The following is a 21,715-nucleotide window of genomic DNA, read 5'->3' as shown; positions in this document are numbered from 1 at the left end:
TTTTTGAAAAGCATTGGAGGAGCTGAAAGGGTTTGTGGCCCCATGAGGAGAGCAACAATACCAACCAACCAGAGCTCCCCAGGTCTAAACCACCAGCCTGGGAGCACATATGGAGGGACCCATGACTCCAGCTGTATACGTAGGGGAGGATGGCCTTGTCGGGTAAAGGTAGGAGAGGAAGTTCTTGGTCCCATGAAGACTGGACATCAAGTGGGGAGGAATTCGAGGGTGGGGAGGTGGGAGTGGGGGGGTAGGTGGGGGCACATCTTCATAGAAGCAGGAGGAGGGGGGATGGGATAGGGGGTTCCTAGGTTGGGGGTGGAATGGGGTAAGGGGATAAAATTTGAAATATAAATATAATATCCAATAAAAAAAAAAGAAGTTAAAAAAAAAAAGCATTGGGAACAGGAAACAAGGACAACTCCCATTTAGGAGAGGAAAACTGATGTGGCCCCGGGTGACTCGCGTGTAAAGGACCATGGCTGAAAGTGGCTGAGGTTTCAAGCCTGAGTGACTTAGACAACAGACAGACAGAAGTTAGAACTGAAGTCGGCTGTGGGGAACAGCAGTGTGGGAAGGCTGGGGCACAGAGACTTGCACAGGGAACTGAGGAGGCACAAAAATAACAAATAAACAAAATGTAATGACCCAGACCAAAGATGGAGGCAACGTTTTGCATCCCAGGGCTGTGGATGGAGATGGGTCGGCAGGGAGGAGCTCTTTGTGCTCCTCAGAGGACCCAAGTTTGGTTCCAGCAACCATGTTAGCCAGGTCACAACTGCCTAAACCCCAGGTCTGGCCTCAGTGGGCACCCATAACAAGTGGCGTCCACTCACATAGATATACACACATACACGCTAATAAAAACAAAGATCTAAAACAGCAAGGTTCGGGCAACTTCTGAAAACAGGGTTAGGCAGGTTCACACGAAAAAATAAGTCTTGTCACATAGTAAGCATAAAAGTATTTCTTGCTGAATGAATGACTTGAAGCTTGTGAAAAACTCTTCTCTCTCACTCACTCTGCCACTGGGGATTTATTTATGCCACTGAGAGAAGGTGTCATTCAAATAGAATGGATGCAGAGCCCTTTGAAAACTGATCTGCCCCTCCTCCCACTAGGAGAGCAGTATTTAATGCAGTGGTAGCACAAGGTCCCTGGGCCCCACGTGGGGAATGGAGAGAACCCACTCCTGAAGGCTGTCCCCTAGCGCCCATGCCTGTTGTATCACAGGAACCTCCTACTTCCCAAACAAACACACAAACAAACGAGTGTAAAAGGAGACAAGGAGCAACTACGAATGGCTAGACTCTATTCTAGCCCAGTGAAATACAGACGCCTACAGCGTGAGCAAAGGAGGATCAAAACCATGTCCAAAGGCAACATAGGGAGGAGAAGGTTTGTTTCAGCTGTCTGTCTGTCATCAGAGGAAGCCAAGTCAAGACCTCCAGGCATGAACGCAGAGGCAGAACTACAGCAGAGGGCACAGAAGAAGCTCTCTATGGCTTGCTCAGACTACTTCCTTTCTCTCTCTCTCTCTCTCTCTCTCTCTCTCTCTCTCTCTCTCTCTCTCTCTCTCTCTCAATGAAACTCAGGATGACCTATGTAGTTTTAAAACAAAACCTCAATTGTTTGAATTTACTAATGAAGACTTGGGAGCCAGATGTTGGGGTGAAAGCTTGCTGGCTCAGAGAGGCAGAGAAAGCACCCAGCTGACCTTCCTCCCCAGCCACATCCCAGAAGAACCTCTTTCTCACCCTGTCTCAGAAAACCTTCAAACGAAATATCTGTCTTCTACTTCCTGTGCATCTCTCTCTGTCTTCCTGACTCCCTCTTATGGGCTATGTTTTTTTTTTTCTTAATAATCCTATGTTCACTTCCTGTCAACTGGTTGCTTGCTCCACTTCTTGACCTATGGTTGACTTTATTTAATCCATTTACAGTATTCAAGCCAAGAGCTCTTGGATTAAAGGTGTGGGCTAAGGCTGAGCCACACCACAACTAAAATCAGGTTTTTCCAGGAAATAACTATTAAATATCCTGCAGTACACCTGCCCAGAGGAAGGTACCACCCATTATACAGTGGGTCCTCCCAGAGGGAGGTACCACCCATCATACAGTGGGTCCTCCCAGTGGGAGGTACTACCCATCATACAGTGGGTCCTCTCACATCAAGAAAATGCCCTGCAGACTTGACTACCAACCAGTTCCTCATGGAAGCATTTTGTCAGTTGAGGTTCCCTCTTCCCAGATACTTTTAGCTTGTGTCAAGTTGACAAAATGCCAACTAGGACATCTATTCATCTATTTAGGACATTAAGTCATTTCTAATTTTCTACCACTGTGACACTGAGATGAACATCTTGATTGTGTATATCTTTATCTTATTTTCTTGGGCTATAATCCTAGCGAGAGTGTTGAAGGATGTATATTTTCAGGAAATGTGTTAAAATGCTAATGTCTAAAATATCACATACTAGCCAGGAGTAGTGGTGCACACCTTTAATCCCAGTACTCAGCAGGTAGAGGCAGGTGTATTGTAGTGAGTTTGAGACCAGCCTGGTCTACAAAGTGAGTTCCAGAACAGCCAGGGCTACATAATTGAAAGACTTGGTCTCAAAAAACAAAAATGAAACAAACAACAAAAAATCCTCCACTATAAGCATTGAGCCGAATATAGCGGTACCTGTCCATAATACCGATGCTCGAAAGCATAAAGATGCCGGGCTGTGGTGGCGCACGCCTTTAATCCCAGCACTTGGGAGGCAGAGGCAGGCGGATTTCTGAGTTCGAGGCCAGCCTGGTCTACAGAGTGAGTTCCAGGACAGCCAGGGCTACACAGAGAAACCCTGTCTCGAAAAACCAAGAAAAGAAAGCATAAAGATTATCCTCTGCTACATAGCAAGTTTAAGAATATTAACCTGGGCTACATGAGATCCTGACTTTAAAACAAACAAACAAACAAACAAACAAAGCTGTATTGAAAGCAGGATCAGGGAGGTCTTGAATTCAAGACTTATTTGGGCTGCAGATTAAATTCAAGTCCCTGGGTAACTTAAAATGAGACCCGTCTCAGACTAAATACATAAACAAACAAACAAATAAATGGAAGTCTGGGGATACAGAATCGGGTAGAGTTGTTTGACTAGTGTATGTGAGGTCCTGGGTTCAACCTCCAATATGTCAAAAAGAGAAGAAAAGGGATTGAAGGCACTGGTTGAAGCAAGCAAGAAATGCTTGCTGAGTGATGGATCATCTCAGAGACTGAGGACGTGGGTGGAGGACAGTAAACTGAGCTGAGGGGCAGTCACAGAACTGATTGATCTGTTGTCTCTGCTCTGTAAAGAGGAGTGGCCTTCTTCAGATCAGAAACAGGAACTCAGTGGGTGGACACCACAAGAAACAGGAAAAGAAGCCTGCTTCTGACAGTGAAAAACAGCACTCTGTTGTCCTTTCCTTTGTGCCTATCACTCATGAGTGACACATGTCTGTCACTCTGGTCCATCTTGGTCAAACCTTTGTTTTGTATTTTATTTTTAGCTGTATATGTGTGGGTCTGTGCAGAGTGAGAGCAGGTACCTGTGCAGAGCAGAGGTGTTGGCTTTCCCTGGAGTTACAGGTGGTGGTGAGCAGGCCAGGTGGGTGCTGGGAACTGAACTCAGGTTCTCTGGAAGAGCAGCATGTGCTCTTAAATTCTGTGCCAGCTCTTTAGCACTAGGTCAGGTAAGTGCAGGTATGTATTCATTATTTTGTCCTTAGATTCTCTTTTCAATTATTTTACTTTGATTTAAGTATTGCATTAATTTTCTTTCTTTCTTTTTTTAGACAGAATCTCATCTATAGATAGTTCTGGTTAGCCCAGCACTTGCAATGTAGACCAGGGTAGTCTTGAACTCACGAAGATCAGCCTGCCTCTGTTTTCTTTTCTTTTTTATTGTTTTGTTTTATTTTTCGAGACAGGTCTTCTCTGTATAGCCCTGGCTGTCCTGGAACTCACTTTGTAGACCAGGCTGGCCTTGAACTCAGAAATCTGCCTGCCTCTGCCTCCCAAGTGCTGGGATTAAAGGTGTGCGCCACCACTGCCCGGCCTGCCTCTGTTTTCTTAAGAGTTGGAATTAAAGTCAAGTACCACCACATCTGGCTTCTTTCCTTTCTGTTTTTTTTTTTTTTTTTTTTTTAATTATGTGTATGCATGTGGGTCTGAGTGTGTGTGTGTGTTAGTGGAAACCAGATAAAGGGATCAGATCCCTGGAACTGGAGTCACAGGGGTTTGTGAGCCTTCTGATGTGGACACTGGGAACTAAAGCTGGGTCCTCTGCAAGAGCAGTAAGCTCTTATAACTGCAACACTGCCTCTCTAGCCCCTTACTGGTTTTCCTTTTACAAATAGTTATTGTTAGTCTGAGTGTTTAATTTGTGTGTGGGTGTGGGTGCCACAGCGCATGTGTAGGGTCAGAGGGCAACTGTGTGGAGTTGGGCAAGCCACATTAGTTTCTGTGCACGTATTTTTGTTTTGTTTTAATTTGCTTCTGTTCCAAGGGTTGGTATCTTGATGTTCAAGTCAGATGCCAAGCATCTCTTAGATATTTCATCTACCTCGCCCCCTTCACATGCCATTCTTCACTGAGCTCTAATTGATTATATATGCCTACAAATAGTTCTCTGTTGTATTTTCTAGCCGTGACTTCTAATACTATTAGTCTATGATATATATGTATATACATGTATATACATATATATATATCATAGTCTATATATATAGTCTCTCTATATATGTATATATACATATATATGTATATATGTGTGTATATATATATCATATGTGTGTGTGTATATATATGTATACGTATATTTCTGTCTCCTCCATTACAGAGTAAACTGATATGTCTATTACGTCATCACTGAATGCATATCTAGGACTTAACCATGGGTCAGGACCAGAGATTGTTCCTTCAATGACCTGTGATAAATCATACAGTGTTAGAAGGCTCTGGGACTTAGCACATTTATTGTTATTCTTGTGTGTGATGTACAGTGTTTGTGTGTGAGTGTGGGTACAAGTGTGCCACTGTGCATGAGTGGAGGCCAGAGGACAATTTCCTAAGTGTGTTTGTATTCTCCACTGTGGATCCTGGGGTTTGAACTTAGAGTATCAGGCTTGCGTGGCAAGTGCTTTTACTACCTAAGTCTGAAAGGAAGTACATTTTAATGTATCATTACTTTTGTTTAAAGGTTATAAAACAAAGGGCTATGGCTGAGTTCAAGAAGCATTCTGCGTACAAGCTGAGTAGCCTTGCACTGCTTTTTCGTCCATGCTTCTAACTGCTACCCCCAAACTGACTTTTACCTGACACTTAGAGATAGGATATGAATTCCTGGACTTACTAGCCATGGCATCAATGAGAGCAGCACCTGGGCCCAGAGAAGTGGCATGCTCAGTAAAATTGACTGCTGCCACATCTGACAACCTGAGTTCATTCTCCAAGACCCTATGAGGGTAGAACTGAATCCCGAGCGCTGTCCTCTGATCTCTGCACATGTGCCATGGCATTTGTGCACCACCCCCTACACATATGGACACAAAACAAATAAATCAAGGATATAAACAGTAGCATTTGTCTGGAACGGGTTGGTTCTTTTGTACCACACTTGTCAGTTGGTCAGCTTGTTATAGCTGCTGCCTGAACAGCCGTCTGCTACAGTGTACTAATGTCTCCTTTGGGCTCATCTAACAGAGGCGACATATATTTACTGCAAATTTCAGTGTGTTTCCAGAATTTCCATCCTTTCTAGGGTTGATGCAGGTCGGGGATTAGGGAGCAGTGTTAGTGGCTGGTTTTGTCTAGTTGTTACTTGAGCATTCTTGCCTGGGTAGAGCACGCACCAGCAAGCAGTGACACAGGGCATGAAAATGCTGTTGATTTGTCTCCAGTTCATCCCAGTCCAGTTGCCAACAGCTTGTGGGTCTGAGGATGAAGGGCAGTCCATAGGTCAGGGACTCACAGATCCCACCAGATCTCAAAGCCCTGGAAAAGAAAGACTTCCTTAGTGGTATCCGGACCTCTAGCCACACCCATCTGAATGCAGCTCTGGATCTTACTGCCGATCAGGCTGCGTAAATTACAGCGTGTGCGGTTAGTGTCGAACATGGAGTCTGCACACTGAAAGTTTTCAGAGCTCAACAGTATTCACCTGGGGCCTTATATTAAGAACGAGAAAGTGGCAAAGCCGGGCTTTGCCATCACTGTTCTGCTTGAGAGCTGGGTCCCCTGAAGCGGCAATTCTAGTACCTAGAGTAGTGGTAGGGTGGGGGTTGGATCTTGATACCCTCTTCCCTTTGAAAGGTGCATTCCTGTACTAATCCTAACAGGCTTTTGATAAACATCCATTGGATGGTTGGCCGCCTTTATCAATCTTGCCTTTCTCTGCACTCAGAGGCCATGTTTCCAATTCTTGCCTGTATCTCCAAGTCTTCGGTGGTAGCAAGCCTACATCTGCTCCTCTGGCTTCCACTTGCTGAGGAGCCCAGCCTTACTTTCTTTATGACAAGCTTGTAACTGCTATTGGTCACTGATGGCTGCCTGACTGCAGAGATGTAATCACAGAACCAGTAAGAACAGCTTAGACTGGTGAGGCTTCCTCAAAGCTTACTTGATCACTTGCAGCTTATACGGAGGGTCTGAAGACGGGGATGCCATGTGGTAGAGCGAGCTGATGTCTCCTTTGGGGTCATCTACTCTCGACGTGCCATCAGCTGTACCAGGAAGCAGGGATGGGCTGAGAAATCGCTCTTGGAGATCACATTTCAGACATACTACAATAAAAGGAGAGTTAGAGAAGAGACTAGGTTACAAGTTGCCTCAGGCTATGCCTTTAAGAAACAACAATTACTACAAGTTTATATTCACTAAGCAGGTAAGGGTCAGGAGAAGGTGGGGGATGGGACAAAGAAAGACTGCTTGGTTTGAGGAGGTAAAGCAGCTCTGCTACCTGATGTCTAACTATTGCTTTAAACAGTGTATTTATTCTCTGAGCCTGACATGCTTGCCCCTTGCTTTACTGCTGGGCTGGCTGAGATGTTGTCTCAGCAAGAGGTCTGCCTTGTCATTCAAGAGGACCACGAATCCTTGGTGGAGCAGCTAATGGTAAAGTATGCAGAGGCCCTTGGGTATCACATTAGGAAATCTTGCCTCTGCTGCTTCCCTGTGGCTTTGGCAAGTGTGCTAGTCAGATGAAGGAAGAGCAGGAAAGCGGAAGTCAGAGAGTCAGCTGACTGCTACTGTTTTCCTCTGGGCTCTTCTAGGGGCCATCAGGGGCTGTGGGAGGCACAAGTTCCTGAAATAGCTTATTTTTAATGCCCTAAAAGGAACTCGAGTATTGAACTGAGTAGAAGGCCTCAGAGCACAGCGGTGGTAAGATGTCAGGCGTGTATAAACTGGTACTGAGCTAGACTACTCTGTGTATGGCACTCTGCTCTATTAAACTTTTTTTTTTTTTTTTTTAATTTTTTTGACAGGATTTCTTGCAGCCCAGATTGACCTTTGACTTGCTATGTAGCTGGAACTCCTGCTTCTCCTGCCTCTACCCCATGAGTGCTGTGGTTTGAGGGGTATATCGGGATTTTGTATTTCTACCCCAGCAGTTACCTTCAGGTTACCTTCAATGTTCTTCTGCTCTGAGCCTGACTCCTTGATGGTACAAGGTGTTAAAATATGTATCTCTGGTTTGAATATCTATGGCAAATGTGTGAGTCTATGAACACTGGATCCTTGTGAGAAGGGGATGGTGATGTGTGGAATGACCAGGCTGCCACGTGGGGCCTGTGACTGTGAGCTCCATGTGGGTGCTGAGACCTGAGTCTAGATCCTCCATAAGAACAACAAGTACTCTTAGCCACTGAGCCATCTCTTAAGCCCCAGTGAGAAGACTTCTATTTATTCTTCTCAGAACAGGCAGTGTTGGTATTATCAAAGTAAAAGAATCTTTTAAGTTAGAGTACTGATAATGCCTACCATGCTGAGTGAGAATATTGAGAAAAGTGCTTGATTATCTGTATCTTTATATGGTGTAGCCATTGTCTTACCACCAAGGTGACAGGACTTTGCTTTTGTCACTACTTTGGCCTTGCTGGCTGGGATGGTCACTGTTGAGAACTTTTCCTCATCACTAGACAGCTTCACCCAATTCTCACCCAATTCTCACCCTGGGCCTCAGATTATCTGTATTTTGCTGCCTCTCTAGAGTCATCCAGAGTTCTAACTCTAGACAAGGATACTCTTAGTCTACAGAATCTATCTTTTCAGGGTTGTATACTTGGATTAGCCTCGGCTCTGGAAGGAGAAAGACTCTGTGGAGTAAGAAAAAGGTGGATGTTTTCCTGGTCAGTTTCACTGTTGTGCAGCCAGGCTTTGAAGAAGACCTCCATACTGACAACATCGTTGTCTAGAGTCTCGAGGACAATGTCAGCTTCCAGGATAGAACTCTCTGCAGAAGAAAGGAAAATAGTGGTTAAAGTAGGGTCTTTCAATCTTAATATTTATTCATTCAGTTTTTCCCCAGGGGAGGCTGGGAAGATGACTGAACCATTAAGAGTATATACTGCTCTTGCAGAGGACCTGAGTTCAAGTCCTGGCATCTATATCATTTGGCACACAAACTGGCTGGATTGCTAACTCCTGGGGTCTGATGCTCTCTCGTCTAAAATGTGAGAGTACCTGTACTCACACATGCAAACAGATGTAATTAAAAGTGAAACATAAGTTTTTACAATTATTTTAAAAAGATTTGTTTTAGTTGAAAATTGTTTTTGTGTTGGAGCTGGAGAGATGGATAACTCAGCTGCTGAGAACACTTGTTCTTGCAGAGGATCTGGGTTTGATAGCAGCACCCACATGGTGGCACACAACCATCTGTAACCCAAGTCCCAAGAGATCCAACACCTCTTTGGACCTCAGTAGGCACCAGGCATGCATGTGGTACAAATATATACATGCAGGCAAAAGACTTGCACACATGAAATAATACAGTAAATCTAAAAATGTTAAAAAATTATTTATGTGTTTTGGGTGCTTCGTCTGCACGTATGTTTATGCACCAGTAGTGGAGTTAGAGACGGCGGCTGTGAGCTGCCTTGTGGTGCTGGGAATTGAATTTGGAAGAACAGCTGGTACTCTTAATTGCTGACTCACTTCTTTTAAATGTTTAATTATGTGTATGTGTCTATATGCAGGTGTGTGCATGCAAACCCCTAAGCTGGAGTTACAGATGGTCATGAGATCCTTGTGTGCTGGGGAAGTGAACTCAGGACCTCTGGGAGAGCAGCAAGTGCTGAGGCATCTTTCTATTATCATTGTTACTACTACTATTATTATTTTGCGACAGGGTCTAACTGTGTATCTTGGGCTGTCCTGGATCTCACTATGTAGATCAGGCTGACTTTGAACTCATAGAGAGAGCTCCCTGCTTCTACCCCTCAAGAGCCGGGATTAAAGACATGCACTACCACACCCAGTTAAGTGTTTGTTTGTTTATTTAGTTTTCTGAGACAGGGTTTCTTTATGTCCTGAAATTTGCTCTGTAGACTAGGCTGACTTCAAACTCAGAGACAAATAAATAAAATAATAAAAAATAATAAAGAGGCCTGCCTGCTCTGCCTCCCAGTGCTGAGATCAAAGGAGTGTGCCACCACCACCTGCAAAGTGTTTAATTTTTAATTAAACATTTTTTTGAGACAAAGTTATACTACATAGCTTCCCTGACCCAGCGTTCACTGTGTAGACCAGGCCTTGAATGTGTCACAAGCCTCCTACCTTTCTTTCCAATTCCTGGGATTATCAACATGAACCGTTACATGCACCTAATTTTTAATTTTATAAATTTTGAAAACTATAAACTTTAAGCATACCTATCTTTTGACATATCAAGTATGTATTAGTATCTGTCCTAGACACATTCTTGGAGCGCACACAAGAGACTTACACAAAGACGATCAGCTCAGTATTATCACCCCAGCAATCAAACTCCAAACAGGAAGCAGTCTAGTTAGTGTCCATCAATAGAGGAATGTTTAAATAAATTATGACATACTCAAACTGATTTGTACTATGTAATCATTAACAGATTTAAAGCTAAATTTGCCAACATGAATATTTACAAAGGTGCAATATGATCCCATTTGTATGAACGTAAAACTATCTGTGAACATGAATCCATGAATATGTACATGCAATTGTGCATCCATGAGTATATACACACACCTATTATAAAGGTCTGAAAGGCTGCCATCCAGCTATTAGCTGCTGGGGAACAGAAATGGGCAGGATTCGGAGACACATTCCCTTTTTATTCACACTCCTATATTCTTTAAAATTATCTTAATTGTGCATTTCTGTTTTGAAATATCCTAGGACGCTGGAGAGATGACTTCAAAGTTAAGAGTGCTTATGATTCTTGCAAAGGACCAGAACTCAGTCCTCGAGGTCACATTGTACTCCAGCTCCAAGGAGGGGTCCAATGTCCTCCTCCGCCATTCATGGGCCCCTACACACACACACAAACACACACACACACACACACGCACACATGCACGTACAACCCACATAAATAAAATAAATCTTTAGAAAACACCAAAAATATTCTAGAATATAAAAGCTATGAAAAACAACACAGCAATGCTGGTTAGTTATTAATGAGGGACATGCCAGTTCTGTTACCATTTATAGTAAAAATGTGTTTAACTATTACCTCTGTTAAAATGAATTTGAATATTTACAAGAAAAAAGATGAACTATTGTATTGGCCCTACCTTATTGTACAGATTACAGAGTTACACATTGGCACACTGTTTCACAAGTGTGATTGGCATCAAAGAAGAGGGGCTAGGCTGGTGTGTGATGAGAGATGGTGTGTGATGAGAGGCTCTGGGTAGGTGAGTTAACAGGCTTTCCTGGGGCCCTTCTGAATTCGGCCAGTTCTACCTGGTGCTGGGGTCTGCTTCTACATAAAGGTCAGGAAAAGCCAGAGAGAAAGCAGTGGAGGCATGGACAGAGGCCAGGAGGGAAGACCTGAGGAGAAACCCTGAGTGTCCACTGAAATACAAAGGGCCTAAGAAAAGTCAGTGGTTCAAATGAATTAACTTCTGTGTGTGACTCACGAATGCCAGGCGGTTTATTTCTAGAACGACATTCCTGAGGAGAAGCTGGTAGAGGTGGCAGACTTCTCCACCGCAAGAACAAAGAAGGTTCAGTCCATGGTGCTGGCTCCAACACAGGAGGCACAGGGAGCTGGATGACTTCACACTCATTCAAGGACTTAGGGATAGCAAATACTCCCCCCCCCCCCTTTTGGCTAGCTTGATCAACTCTGCTAAATGGTCAGGCAGATCCACTCATTACTAGCTGTTTCGTTCATTTCATCAGGGACACACAACTCTCTGCCCCTGTGGAATTTTAAAAGCAGCATTCTGGAGCATTCCTTCTCAAATTCCCATCTGCTCCACTGTGTTTTATGGTACTATAATAATAAGCACAAGATATCGCCAAACAAGCATTTTTAAAATCTAATGTGGATCATCTGGTGATGGTTTAGGCAAACACCTGATAGCTGATTACTCTTTTTTTCTAAGCCTTTGAACTTTGACTTGAGTAACACGTTTGGGAGTGAGGGAGTTTGTCCTTAGTGAGGCAAAAGAACTATTAAAGCAATGAGGGCAAGGATAGAGCTAGAGAGATGGAATTGAGGGGCTGGAGAGGTGGCTCAGTGGTTAAGAGCACTAGCTGCTTTTTCAGGAGACATGGGTTCAATTCCCCACACCTACAATTTAGCTAATGACTGCCCGTAATTCCTGTTTCAGGGGATCCAGCTGGCCACCCTCTGACTTCCCTGGGCACATATGTGGTGCACGTACATACTGAACATTCATATACATAAAGTAAAAATAAATAAAAACGAGAGTCTCAGAGAAGTAAATATAAAGGGTAGAAGATTGGAAACTCCCATGATGGGGAACAGGAGGGGGACAAGACATCATTATTCATAGGATGAAACAGCATCATCATCATTCTCGTCAACAATAACACCACCACCAGCAGCATCAACAACAACAAAAAGGGTTTTCTAAAGTACTTAAAACTGTAAAGCTAACATGGAATGGTGACACCAAGGAAAAGCAGTTCTGTTAAGAAGAGGGAGATGAAACTGGGTGTGGTGGCCCATGCTTTACCCAGCATGCAGGAGGCAGAGGTAGGTGGATCTCTGTAAGTTCAAAGCCAGCCTGTTTTACATAGAGCCTTCCAGGTGAGCCAGAGAAACATAGTGAAACCATACTTTTAAAAGAAAGGTAAAAGAAAAAAAATGAAGGAGAATTTTTTTTTAAACAGCAAATATGCTAAAACTAGATCAAAAGATAAGCATGGCGTCATGCACAAGGGTGACATGCAAGCCGCAAGGTTTTGCAGTAGCTTTACTGATGGTTTTGTCATGGCTTGGAGGATGGGTAGGGAGAAAACTCACCAGAAATAGAACACAAAGAGAGGAAGCAACAAAGATGCAGGGACTGTCTCTAGGAATGGCTCCTGGACAGAATGACTCCTGGATGTGTCCTGGTGGCAGAGATGTGGATGTCACCTCTGTTCTTGTTGATTATGTAAGTGACAATTCCTTCTCTAAAATGTTCGGCTTTTCCATTAGTTCTGAGGTTGGGAAGCTACATGTCTGAGGGAATGTAGGCAAAATGACTCTGAAGAATGGATTCTTGAACATGGCACGTATTGTACGGTGGAGAACGCCCTGCTTTACTCTTCAGATGAGTCAGGCAGGCAGTCTTCCCAGCACTGTTCACCGTTAGCGTTCCTAACTTTTTAAATTTCCAATTAAATTATTTCTATGTGTATAGGTGTTTTGGCTGCATGCATGTCCAGGGACCATGTGTGTAGTGTCCACAGAGGCCAGAAAATGGCATTAGATTCCCTGGAACTAGAGTTACAGGTGGTGGTGAGTCACCCTGTGAATGCTGGGAATTGTCGGGACTCAAACCTAGGTCCTCTGGAAGAGCAGGCAGTGCGTGTCACCGCTGAGCCATCTCTCCAACCCCCATTTCTAACCTCTTAACTCACATACTCTAGGGAGAGTAACAGCAGAGTTTTCTTGTTTGATGAAATTCTCATGTCGTCTCCACAGAGGTGCTGGGCTTCAGGTTTAAACCTGTATTTTACCGTCTCAGAAGAAATGGCATCCTTCCAGGGACAAGCACTGCTCTTCTTAAGGATTCAGGTTGTATTCTACTGTCACCTCCTCTTCTTCGAGCCTTGGAACCATCACTCTTCGGAGATCCCACCTTCCTCTTCCTCTATGATGACTCAGGCTATTTCTCCTCATTGCCACCCATTGCCACCCTATTTTCCAAGATCAAATTCAAATGTTACCTGTCCTGACCCACCCTCCATTTGTAGGTGATGGTGGCGGGGCAGATAGCTCATTTTATATTTTGTGTTGTCCACTGTTGTTAGTTGGGAACACATTTGATCTTCCCCATTTAGATGCAGGCTTCTTTTCACGTACATCCTGCCCATCCCCCAGCCTGGGACCTTGGCAAAGGCCTGTTACTCCCATTGCTTTTCCTGTGACTCTTCTGCTTCGGCTAAGTTAGTCTCCTTGTCACATGACTTCCTTCCTTCCTTAGGGCTTTTATTACTCTGTTAATCCGTGGCCTGCACCTCCTCCAGCATTTGACTTGGAACACTGTCCAGGAGCTGTGCTTTTATGATCTTTGATGAGTAACTACTGGGTGCTTATGAGCTTCATTTATGCAGTATTAATCATACTTGTTAATTTATTTCTTCTGAAGGCTCTTTTCCTGGGTTTATGAAGGCAGTGTGGTTTAGTGGAAAGATCAGGACCTGAATTGTGCCTTGTATATTGTTAGTTGTGTGTTCTTGGGAGGGGTGGGGACACTATAACCTATTTTTTAGTTATCATGAAGCATTACAGTGTAAATTGTTTAAGAACAGCATGCAGTAGGTCAACCACTGCCTTCTTCCTCTTCCTCCTCCTCTTCTTCCTCCTTCATTTTTTATCTCCCCACTCTCTTACTGTCACCCTAAGATGAAACAGGGTCTCATGTGGCCCAGCTTGGTCTCAAACTCATTATGTAGACAAGGACAACCTTGAACTTCTTGTCTTCCTGTCTCCACTTTCCAAGTGTGGGGATGATAATGGCTGGCATTCACCACCATACCGTATAGTTTATGTGGTGCTGAGAGTCAAACCCAGGGCGTCATGCATGTAAGGCAAGCATGCTAGTAACTGTGCCACACGTCCATCCTTTTACTCTTCTCTACTCTTTTAGGCAAAAAAAAAAAAAAAAAAAAGTGTTTTCTTTTTCTTCAAACTGTTTTTTTGCTAGGTCATCCTCCTTGGCTTCTGCTTTACTGTGTTAGGAACAGCAGCACCCACTGCAGTATAACACACAAACAAAACTAAATGTGCAAAACCCGACAGTTGGAAGGGAGACAGTGTTCTTAGATACTGAAGAATAGCTCCTCCCAGAAAGCAAGGCTCTAAGGCTCTATGTATATGATGATGAAACAGGCCCCTGACAGGGTGCCTAATGGGTAAATGGGACCGGCCTTGCCTGAGTCATTGTAGCCACAGGAGGCGGCATCCACAGTCTATGTGTGGACTTATTCTGCCCCCTAGTGGTCACAAACAGTGACAGCCTTTACTGAACTCTAATAAGAGCTGGATATTGAAAATCAGGTAATGTCTACAGCAGTAGGTATCAGGTAAACCTTGAAGCAAGCTCACACAACTGAAGTATCTGTTCTTTTTGTTTGTTTGTTTGTTTTTTCGAGACAGGGTTTCTCTGTGTAGTCTTGGCTGTCCTGGAGCTCTGTAGACCAGGCTGGCCTTGAACTCAGAAATATGCCTGCCTCTGCCTCCCAAGTGCTGGGATTAAAGGCGTGCGCCACCACCGCCCGGCTTGAGGTGTCTGTTCTAAAAATATTTTATTGTATGTGTGTGAGTGCGTATGTGTGTGTACCTGAAAGTGTGTATGTGTTCTATGTGCATGCGTGTGCCTGCAAAAGCCCATAGACTTGGCTTTCTAGATTATTATGAACTGCCATGTGGGTGCTGGAGGAAGTGGGCTTGAAGAACTTAAGGCTTTGCCCGACAGACAGCTTGCTCTTTTAGCTTTGTGTTTGCGGCTGAAGATGTGGCTGACGCTCTCAGCTTCCTGCTCCTGCTGGCATGCCTGCTGCCTGCCGCCTGCTGCCTTGCTATTACCCACCATTGTGAACTCTGCCCTCTCTACAACCATAAGCCCAAACAAATTTTTTTCTATAAGCTGCTTTGGTCATGGTATTTTATCACAGCAACAGGGAAGTAGCTATTATTGTAAGCTGGGAATGGTAGTGATAGCTAGGCTGAACCCATTGACTATAACATACGGACACTGGACACCTGGAACCATTGAAGACTTTTAAGTAATCTTGGGAATAAAGATTAAGAAATTGCCTCTTGGAAGTCTACAAAGATGTGAACATTTTAGAAGCTCAAAGCCTTGCCATTTCTTTTACTTTTTTGTTTTCAGTGAAGTATGTGATCTAAATTGGAAGAAAATATATCTTAACTACAGTTCTTAAAGGCCCTATTTTCATTTTATTAAAAAAAATTAAGGCCCCTATGTGAAAGCGGTTGCTTAGTAGATACTGAGGTAGGCCAAAGTCTAAAGTATTATCTGGCGCTGGAGAGATGGCTCAGTTGGTAAGGGTTTTGCCTCACAAGCATGAGGGCCTGAGTTCAAACCCATGTGACAATGCTGGGGTGTGGTGGTGCGGAGGCAGAAGGATACCTGGACTCACTGGACAGCCAGTCTAGTCTAATTGGTGAACTCTAGACCCACCAGAGACCCTGTGTCAAAGGAGGTGGGTGGCATTTCTGAGGATGGCACTGCTGTGCTCTGGCTTCTACACACATCCCCCCACATCAGTAAAGAATAAAAAGATAGAGCATTATTTGGCTTGCTAAACACTGGCCTTAGGAGATATTTAAATTCTTCATGGTAGCACATGCTATAGTCGAAGCACTAGGGAGACTGATGCAGAATTGCTGGGAATTTGGCTACGGGATGGGTCCTGATGAGTACCAGGACAGTCACAGCCCCATAAGGAGACCATGTTTTCAAACAAAAGTCTTTTATTCCCTCTGCAGATATTAACATATATCATATAACTTAAAGGTATTTCATGTAAACTGACATATAATTTTCAAAGTTAAAAACGTTGAAGCTGTCTGGGAAGTAGTGTTTTCACAGGCTTGGTGGTAAGGAAAGAAGAAAGGGGAGGGTGGATGGAAAGGAGTCTGATGGCATAGCCCCAACAGCCACAGCGCTGCGCTTGTCTCCTTTAAACATGTAAAATTTTACTTATTAATTATTGTCATTATTATGTGTGTGCGTGCATATGCACACTGCTGCACATGTGTGGCAAGTGCACAGGGTGCAGATGTGTGGAGGTCAGAGGGCAACTTTTGGGAGTCCATTCCCTAACTTCACTGTGAGACCCGGGGATTGAACTTGGATCACCAGGCTTGCAGAGTGAGCTAGGCTGAGTAAGACAAAGTCGAAAAGGTCTCTGAAACCAAAGAAAATTCCAAAGCACACGCACGTGCGCGTGCGCGTGTGCACACCTAGGCTGCATGACTGTGACTGTACTTCTGCATGGGTCTGCACTTTTGTATCACTGGAAGAGTGTTTTCAGGATACTGGGTTCATGACAGAGGAACTGGTGACTCAAAAACAAATATACAAATTCCAAAGGTATTTACAAATTCCCCTCTAAAAGACTTGTAGTTTTGTATTTAGATATCAGTTCCCCTGTGTTACAAGTCCCAGTACTTTCCCCTAGCTTTCCAGTTGTTCTTTGCCATCATAGGGCTTTTTTTTAAGCTTTAAAATTATTTATTTATTTACTTATCTATTTATTTATTTGACATTTATGTTTTTTTGAGTTCTTTTTTAAAAATTGGATATTTTATTTACATTTCAGATGTGATCCCTTTTCTCCATTTCCCTCCCACCCAGGAACCCCCTATTCCATCCCCCCTTCTCCTGCTTCTATGAGGATGTACCCCCACCCACTCACCCACTCCCACCTCCTGGGGCATCCAGCCTTCACTAGACCTAAGACTTTCTCTCCCATCTATGCCCAACAATGCTTGCCAACTACATTATTTAAAAATTACATTTATTTGTGTGTATGTGTGTGTGGTGGGTGTGTAAGTGTGTGATGGTGTGCATGTGGTAGTCAGATGGCAACTTGCAAGAGTCAGTTTTCTTCTTCTACTACTGAGTGGGTCCTAGAGATTGAACTACGGTATGGGGCCTCAGGTCTTTGCACTTAGCAGAAAGTACTTTTAGTTGGCTTAGATTTTAATTTAATTTTTCCCTTTATTTTATGTGTGGGAGTGTATGTATGTGTGTGCAGGAGTGTGATCCTATGCTTGTATGTGTGGAGGCCAGAGGTCGTCAGTCTTCCTCTATTTGTCTCTACCTTTCTTTTGAGACAGAGTTTCTCACTGAACGTGTAGCTCACTGTTTTGGCTACACTGCCTGGCTAGTAAGTCACTGGGATCCTCCTGCCTCCACCTCACCAGTTAAAAGGCCGTCTCTGGCCTTCTAACATGAGGTCTGGAGATCAAAATCAGGTCCTCCTGCTTGCATAGCAAGCACATTACCATCTGAGCCATCTTGACAGGCCAAACCTTGATAGAAAAGACCCTGACTTTCACTGACTTTGTCAGGGGAAGGAGACAGGTGAACCAGGGTCTCCAGAAAGAGAGGAAGAAGTCCACTGACACAGAGATGCAGAGAGCACTGAATGACGTGCTGAAGCTCAGTCCAAGGCCCTTGCAATACGCATGTGGGGCAAACTGGAAACAGCTTAGAGTTCAGACTTAAAGAATGGTACTGAGGCCAGGCAGGGTGGCAAACGTCTCTAATTCCAACACTTAGGAGGCAGAGGCAGGAAGACAGGTCTCTGTGAATTGAAGGCCAGTTTAGTCTACAGAAGCAATGCCACAGCAGCCAGGGGTACTTAATGAGACCCTGTCTCCAACAACAACAACAACCACAACAACAACAAGAAGCAGCAGCAGAACAAACACAGGAAGAGTGGGACTGAGAATCTGAGTATTGGTTCACTGTAGGGGCAGTGGGTGGCAGTCTGAGCCTAACAAAGTTAATTGTCCAACAAAACAGGCAAAAATCAATCCAAAGATTCATAACAGAATCTAAAATCTCTATAACCCGACACTCACAAAATAAAACTAAAACGTTTTTGGCATAGAGAAAAAAAAAAAAAAAAAAAAAACTATGACTCAGTCTAAAAAAAAAAAAAGCACAAATCACAGATCCAGGTCTTTACATGCTAAAGATATTACCTCTACCAGATAAGGATTTTATTGAATTGAATAATTCAATTGACATAATTGAAATAATTCTCAATGAGAAATTGAAAGTATGTTCATAATGAACAGAAATATAAGAAACAGTGACTAGATAGATGGCTTAGGGCTTAAGCTGCTCTTCCAGAGGACCCAGGTTCAATTCCCAGTACCCACGTGGTGGCTCACAACTCCCTGTAACTCCAGTTTCAGGGGACCCAACACCTTCACACAGAAATATATCCAGGCAAAACACGAATGCACATGAAATAAAAATAAACTATAAATTATTTTAAAAAGAAATATAAGAAATGTCAATAGAGAAACAGAAAATATAAAAGATAACCAGATGGAAATTTTAGAACTTAAAAATACAGTATCTAAACAGAAACATTCACCTGGGTTTAAAAACAGAATGGGAATGAAAGAGGACAAAGTGAGTGACCTAAAAGCAGACGGATAAGCATCTACCTGAAGGAACAAAATGGACAAAGGAAGGAAGAGGGGCTAGGGATATAGCTCAGCCAGGAGAGGGCTTTGCTTAGTGAGCACAAAGCCTTGGGTTCTGTTCCCAGCAGGATAAAACCAGATGCAGTGGCTCACCTGAAATCTTAGCACTTGGGAGGTACAGACAGGGGCATAAGCAATTCAAGGTTATCTTCTGCTATGTAGAGAATTTAAGATCAACCTGGGCTACCTGGGCTACAGAGACTAGGGCTCTGTGCAACACATTATTTTATTCTTATATTTTGTCATTGCTGTTATTATTTGAGATGGAGTTCTTTTGTTGTTGGTTTTTTTTCTTTTTCTTTTTCTTTTTTCTTTCTTTCCTTTTTTTTTTTTCCCCCCAGACAGGGTTTCTCAAAGGCTTGAAAAACTATGCCCATCTAGAGACAGGGCCTTGCTATGTATTCCAGGGTGGACTCACACTTGGGAATATTTCTGTCTTATTCTCCTAAGTACTGGGAGTAAAGCTTGTACCACTATGCACCACTGAACTTTTAAAAAGTTTAACATATGGGCACTTGGAGTCCTGGAAAAAAAAAAGAAAGAGTACAGCACAAAAATATTTGAAGAAATATGGTAGAAAGTTTTTGAACTCAAGTTACAGATTTAAGTATATAGGTAGGGCTGGGCAGTGGTGGTGCACACCTTTAATCCCAGCACTTGGGAGGCAGAGGCAGGTGGATTTCTGAGTTCGAGGCCAGCCTGGTCTACAGAGTGAGTTCCAGGACAGCCAGGGCTACACAGAGAAACCCTGTTTCTAAAAAACAAAAACAAACAAACAAAAAAAACAAACAAACAAAAAGTATATAGGTAGGGTGTGGTGGTGCACATCTTTAACCCCAGTACTTGGGAGGCAGAGGCAGATGGATCTCTGTGATCTGTGATTTTGGGGCCAGATTGTCAACAAATTGAGTTCTAGGCCAGCTAGGCCTAAACAGTGAGGCCCTGTCTTTTTTTTTTTTTTTTTTGGTTTTTCGAGACAGGGTTTCTCTGTGTAGCCCTGGCTGTCCTCGAACTAAGAAATCTGCCTGCCTCTGCCTCCCAAGTGCTGGGATTAAAGGCGTGCACCACCACTGCGTGGCATGAGACCCTGTCTTAAAAAGAAACTTAAAGCATATAGACTCAAGCTCTTTTGCCTGGAGCCTCCCAAGGTCAGCTGAGTCAAGACGAAGCTGTGTATTTCCTTCGCAATCAGCAGCTGTCAGAAACACACTGGAAAACATGCTGACGGACGATGATTGCCAACTTCGTAGTCTCTACAAGAAGCACAGGGCCACATAAGGAGCTGCTGGAGTTCTGGGTGAAGAGTAGAAGGGCTATGTTGTCCTAATCAGCAGAGGGAATGACAAACAAGGCTTTCTCATGAAGCAAGGTTTCTTGACTCATGACCGAGTACAGCAGCCGTTGAGTAAGGGTTAACTCTTGTTACAGACCAAGGATAGCTGGAGAGAGGAAGCTCAAGTCTGTTAACAAGTGCATGGTGGATGTCTAATCTAAGTTCTCAACTTGGTCATTGTCACAAAGGGGGAGAAAGCTATTCCTAGACTTACAGACACTACTGTGCCTCAGAGATTGGTGACCAGAGGAGCTAGCTGAATCCTACTGCTTTTCAGTCTCTCTAAAAATGATGCCTGCCAAAATGTTGTCAGAAAGCTCTTGAACAAAGAAGAGAAGAAGGCTGGACCAAAGCACCCAAGACCTACATTCTTGTTAATTCACTTGTCCAGCAACACAAATGCCAAAATATCACTGGGAAGAAACAATACATTAAGAAAACCCAGGGGGAGGCTGCAGAATATGCTAAAAATTGGCTAAGGGAATGAAGGAAAGCAAAGAAAAACACCAGGAACAGATTGCCAAAAGATGTAGGCTATCTCTTAGAGCTTTTATTTCTGAGTCCAGTCAAAAACAAGTCTTTAAGAGTAACAAATAAATGATCAGATCTAGAAGAAAAGTATATAGATCCAAGAGGCTTGGTGAACTCCAGACAGGATAAATTAGAAGAAATCTATGCTTAGTTATGTCTTTATCAAGCTGCGGAAGACAAACACAAAGACAAAATTCATGAAAGCAGCCAGAAAAATGATCCTTTCCAGATAACTGAAAATGATTTAAGGGCTGTCACTTTTAGATAGAAACAAGGGATGGCCAGAAGGCAGTAGAATCTTTAAATTACTGAAACATCCCAGGGGACGTATAATTCTATATGAGACAAATCTACTCCAAGAATGAAGGTGGAATAGACATTGTCAGATAAATAGCAATGAGAATTGTCAGATCCCTTGCTATAAAAAATACCAAGATCCTTCAAGGGGAAGGATATGATATCCAAGGGAAATGTGGATCTAGGAGTGAATGAGGGGCATTAGAAGTAGCAAAAATATATGGGCAAAGATGGAGGATCCAGGATTTAAAACCAAAAGGTGGAGATTCAGCTCAGCAGTTGAAAGCAATTCCCAGCACCCACATGGTGCAGCTTACAACCATCTGCCCTGACTGGCCTGGGATCCACTATTTAAATCAGTCTGGTCTTGAAACCACAGAAATCTGCCTCCCTCTGCTTCCTGAGTGCTGGGATTAAAGGGATGCACCACCACACCTAGCTAAATTAAAAAGAATTACTTATATGTATGTGTGTGTTTCTCTGTGTATATACTACATGTATTATTCTGGTGACATTGGAGGCCAGAAGAGAATGTTATGTCCCCTGGAACTGGTGTTACAGGTGGTTGAAAGTCATCTGATGTGGCTGCAGGAACTGAACCTGG

General features: G+C 43.4%; 1 protein-coding gene across 1 annotated transcript in view; it reads right to left on the bottom strand.

The window, feature by feature from the left end:
• M1ap (meiosis 1 associated protein) overlaps nucleotides 1–21,715 on the bottom strand; it is an 84,609-nt gene that overhangs the window by 19,590 nt on the left and 43,304 nt on the right. The window contains exons 5-7 of the mRNA XM_034512541.2: nucleotides 8,313–8,483; nucleotides 6,651–6,813; nucleotides 5,884–6,025 (exon numbers count right to left, since the gene is read on the bottom strand). Of these exons, the coding sequence (XP_034368432.1) occupies nucleotides 5,884–6,025; nucleotides 6,651–6,813; nucleotides 8,313–8,483 (476 nt within the window). The remainder of the gene's footprint in view (nucleotides 1–5,883; nucleotides 6,026–6,650; nucleotides 6,814–8,312; nucleotides 8,484–21,715) is intronic.

The sequence above is a fragment of the Arvicanthis niloticus genome, chromosome 9 (assembly GCF_011762505.2).
Source record: "Arvicanthis niloticus isolate mArvNil1 chromosome 9, mArvNil1.pat.X, whole genome shotgun sequence".
NCBI lineage: Eukaryota > Metazoa > Chordata > Mammalia > Rodentia > Muridae > Arvicanthis > Arvicanthis niloticus.
Note: the sequence above shows the minus strand (reverse complement) of the source record. Positions and strands in the feature narration are given on the sequence as shown.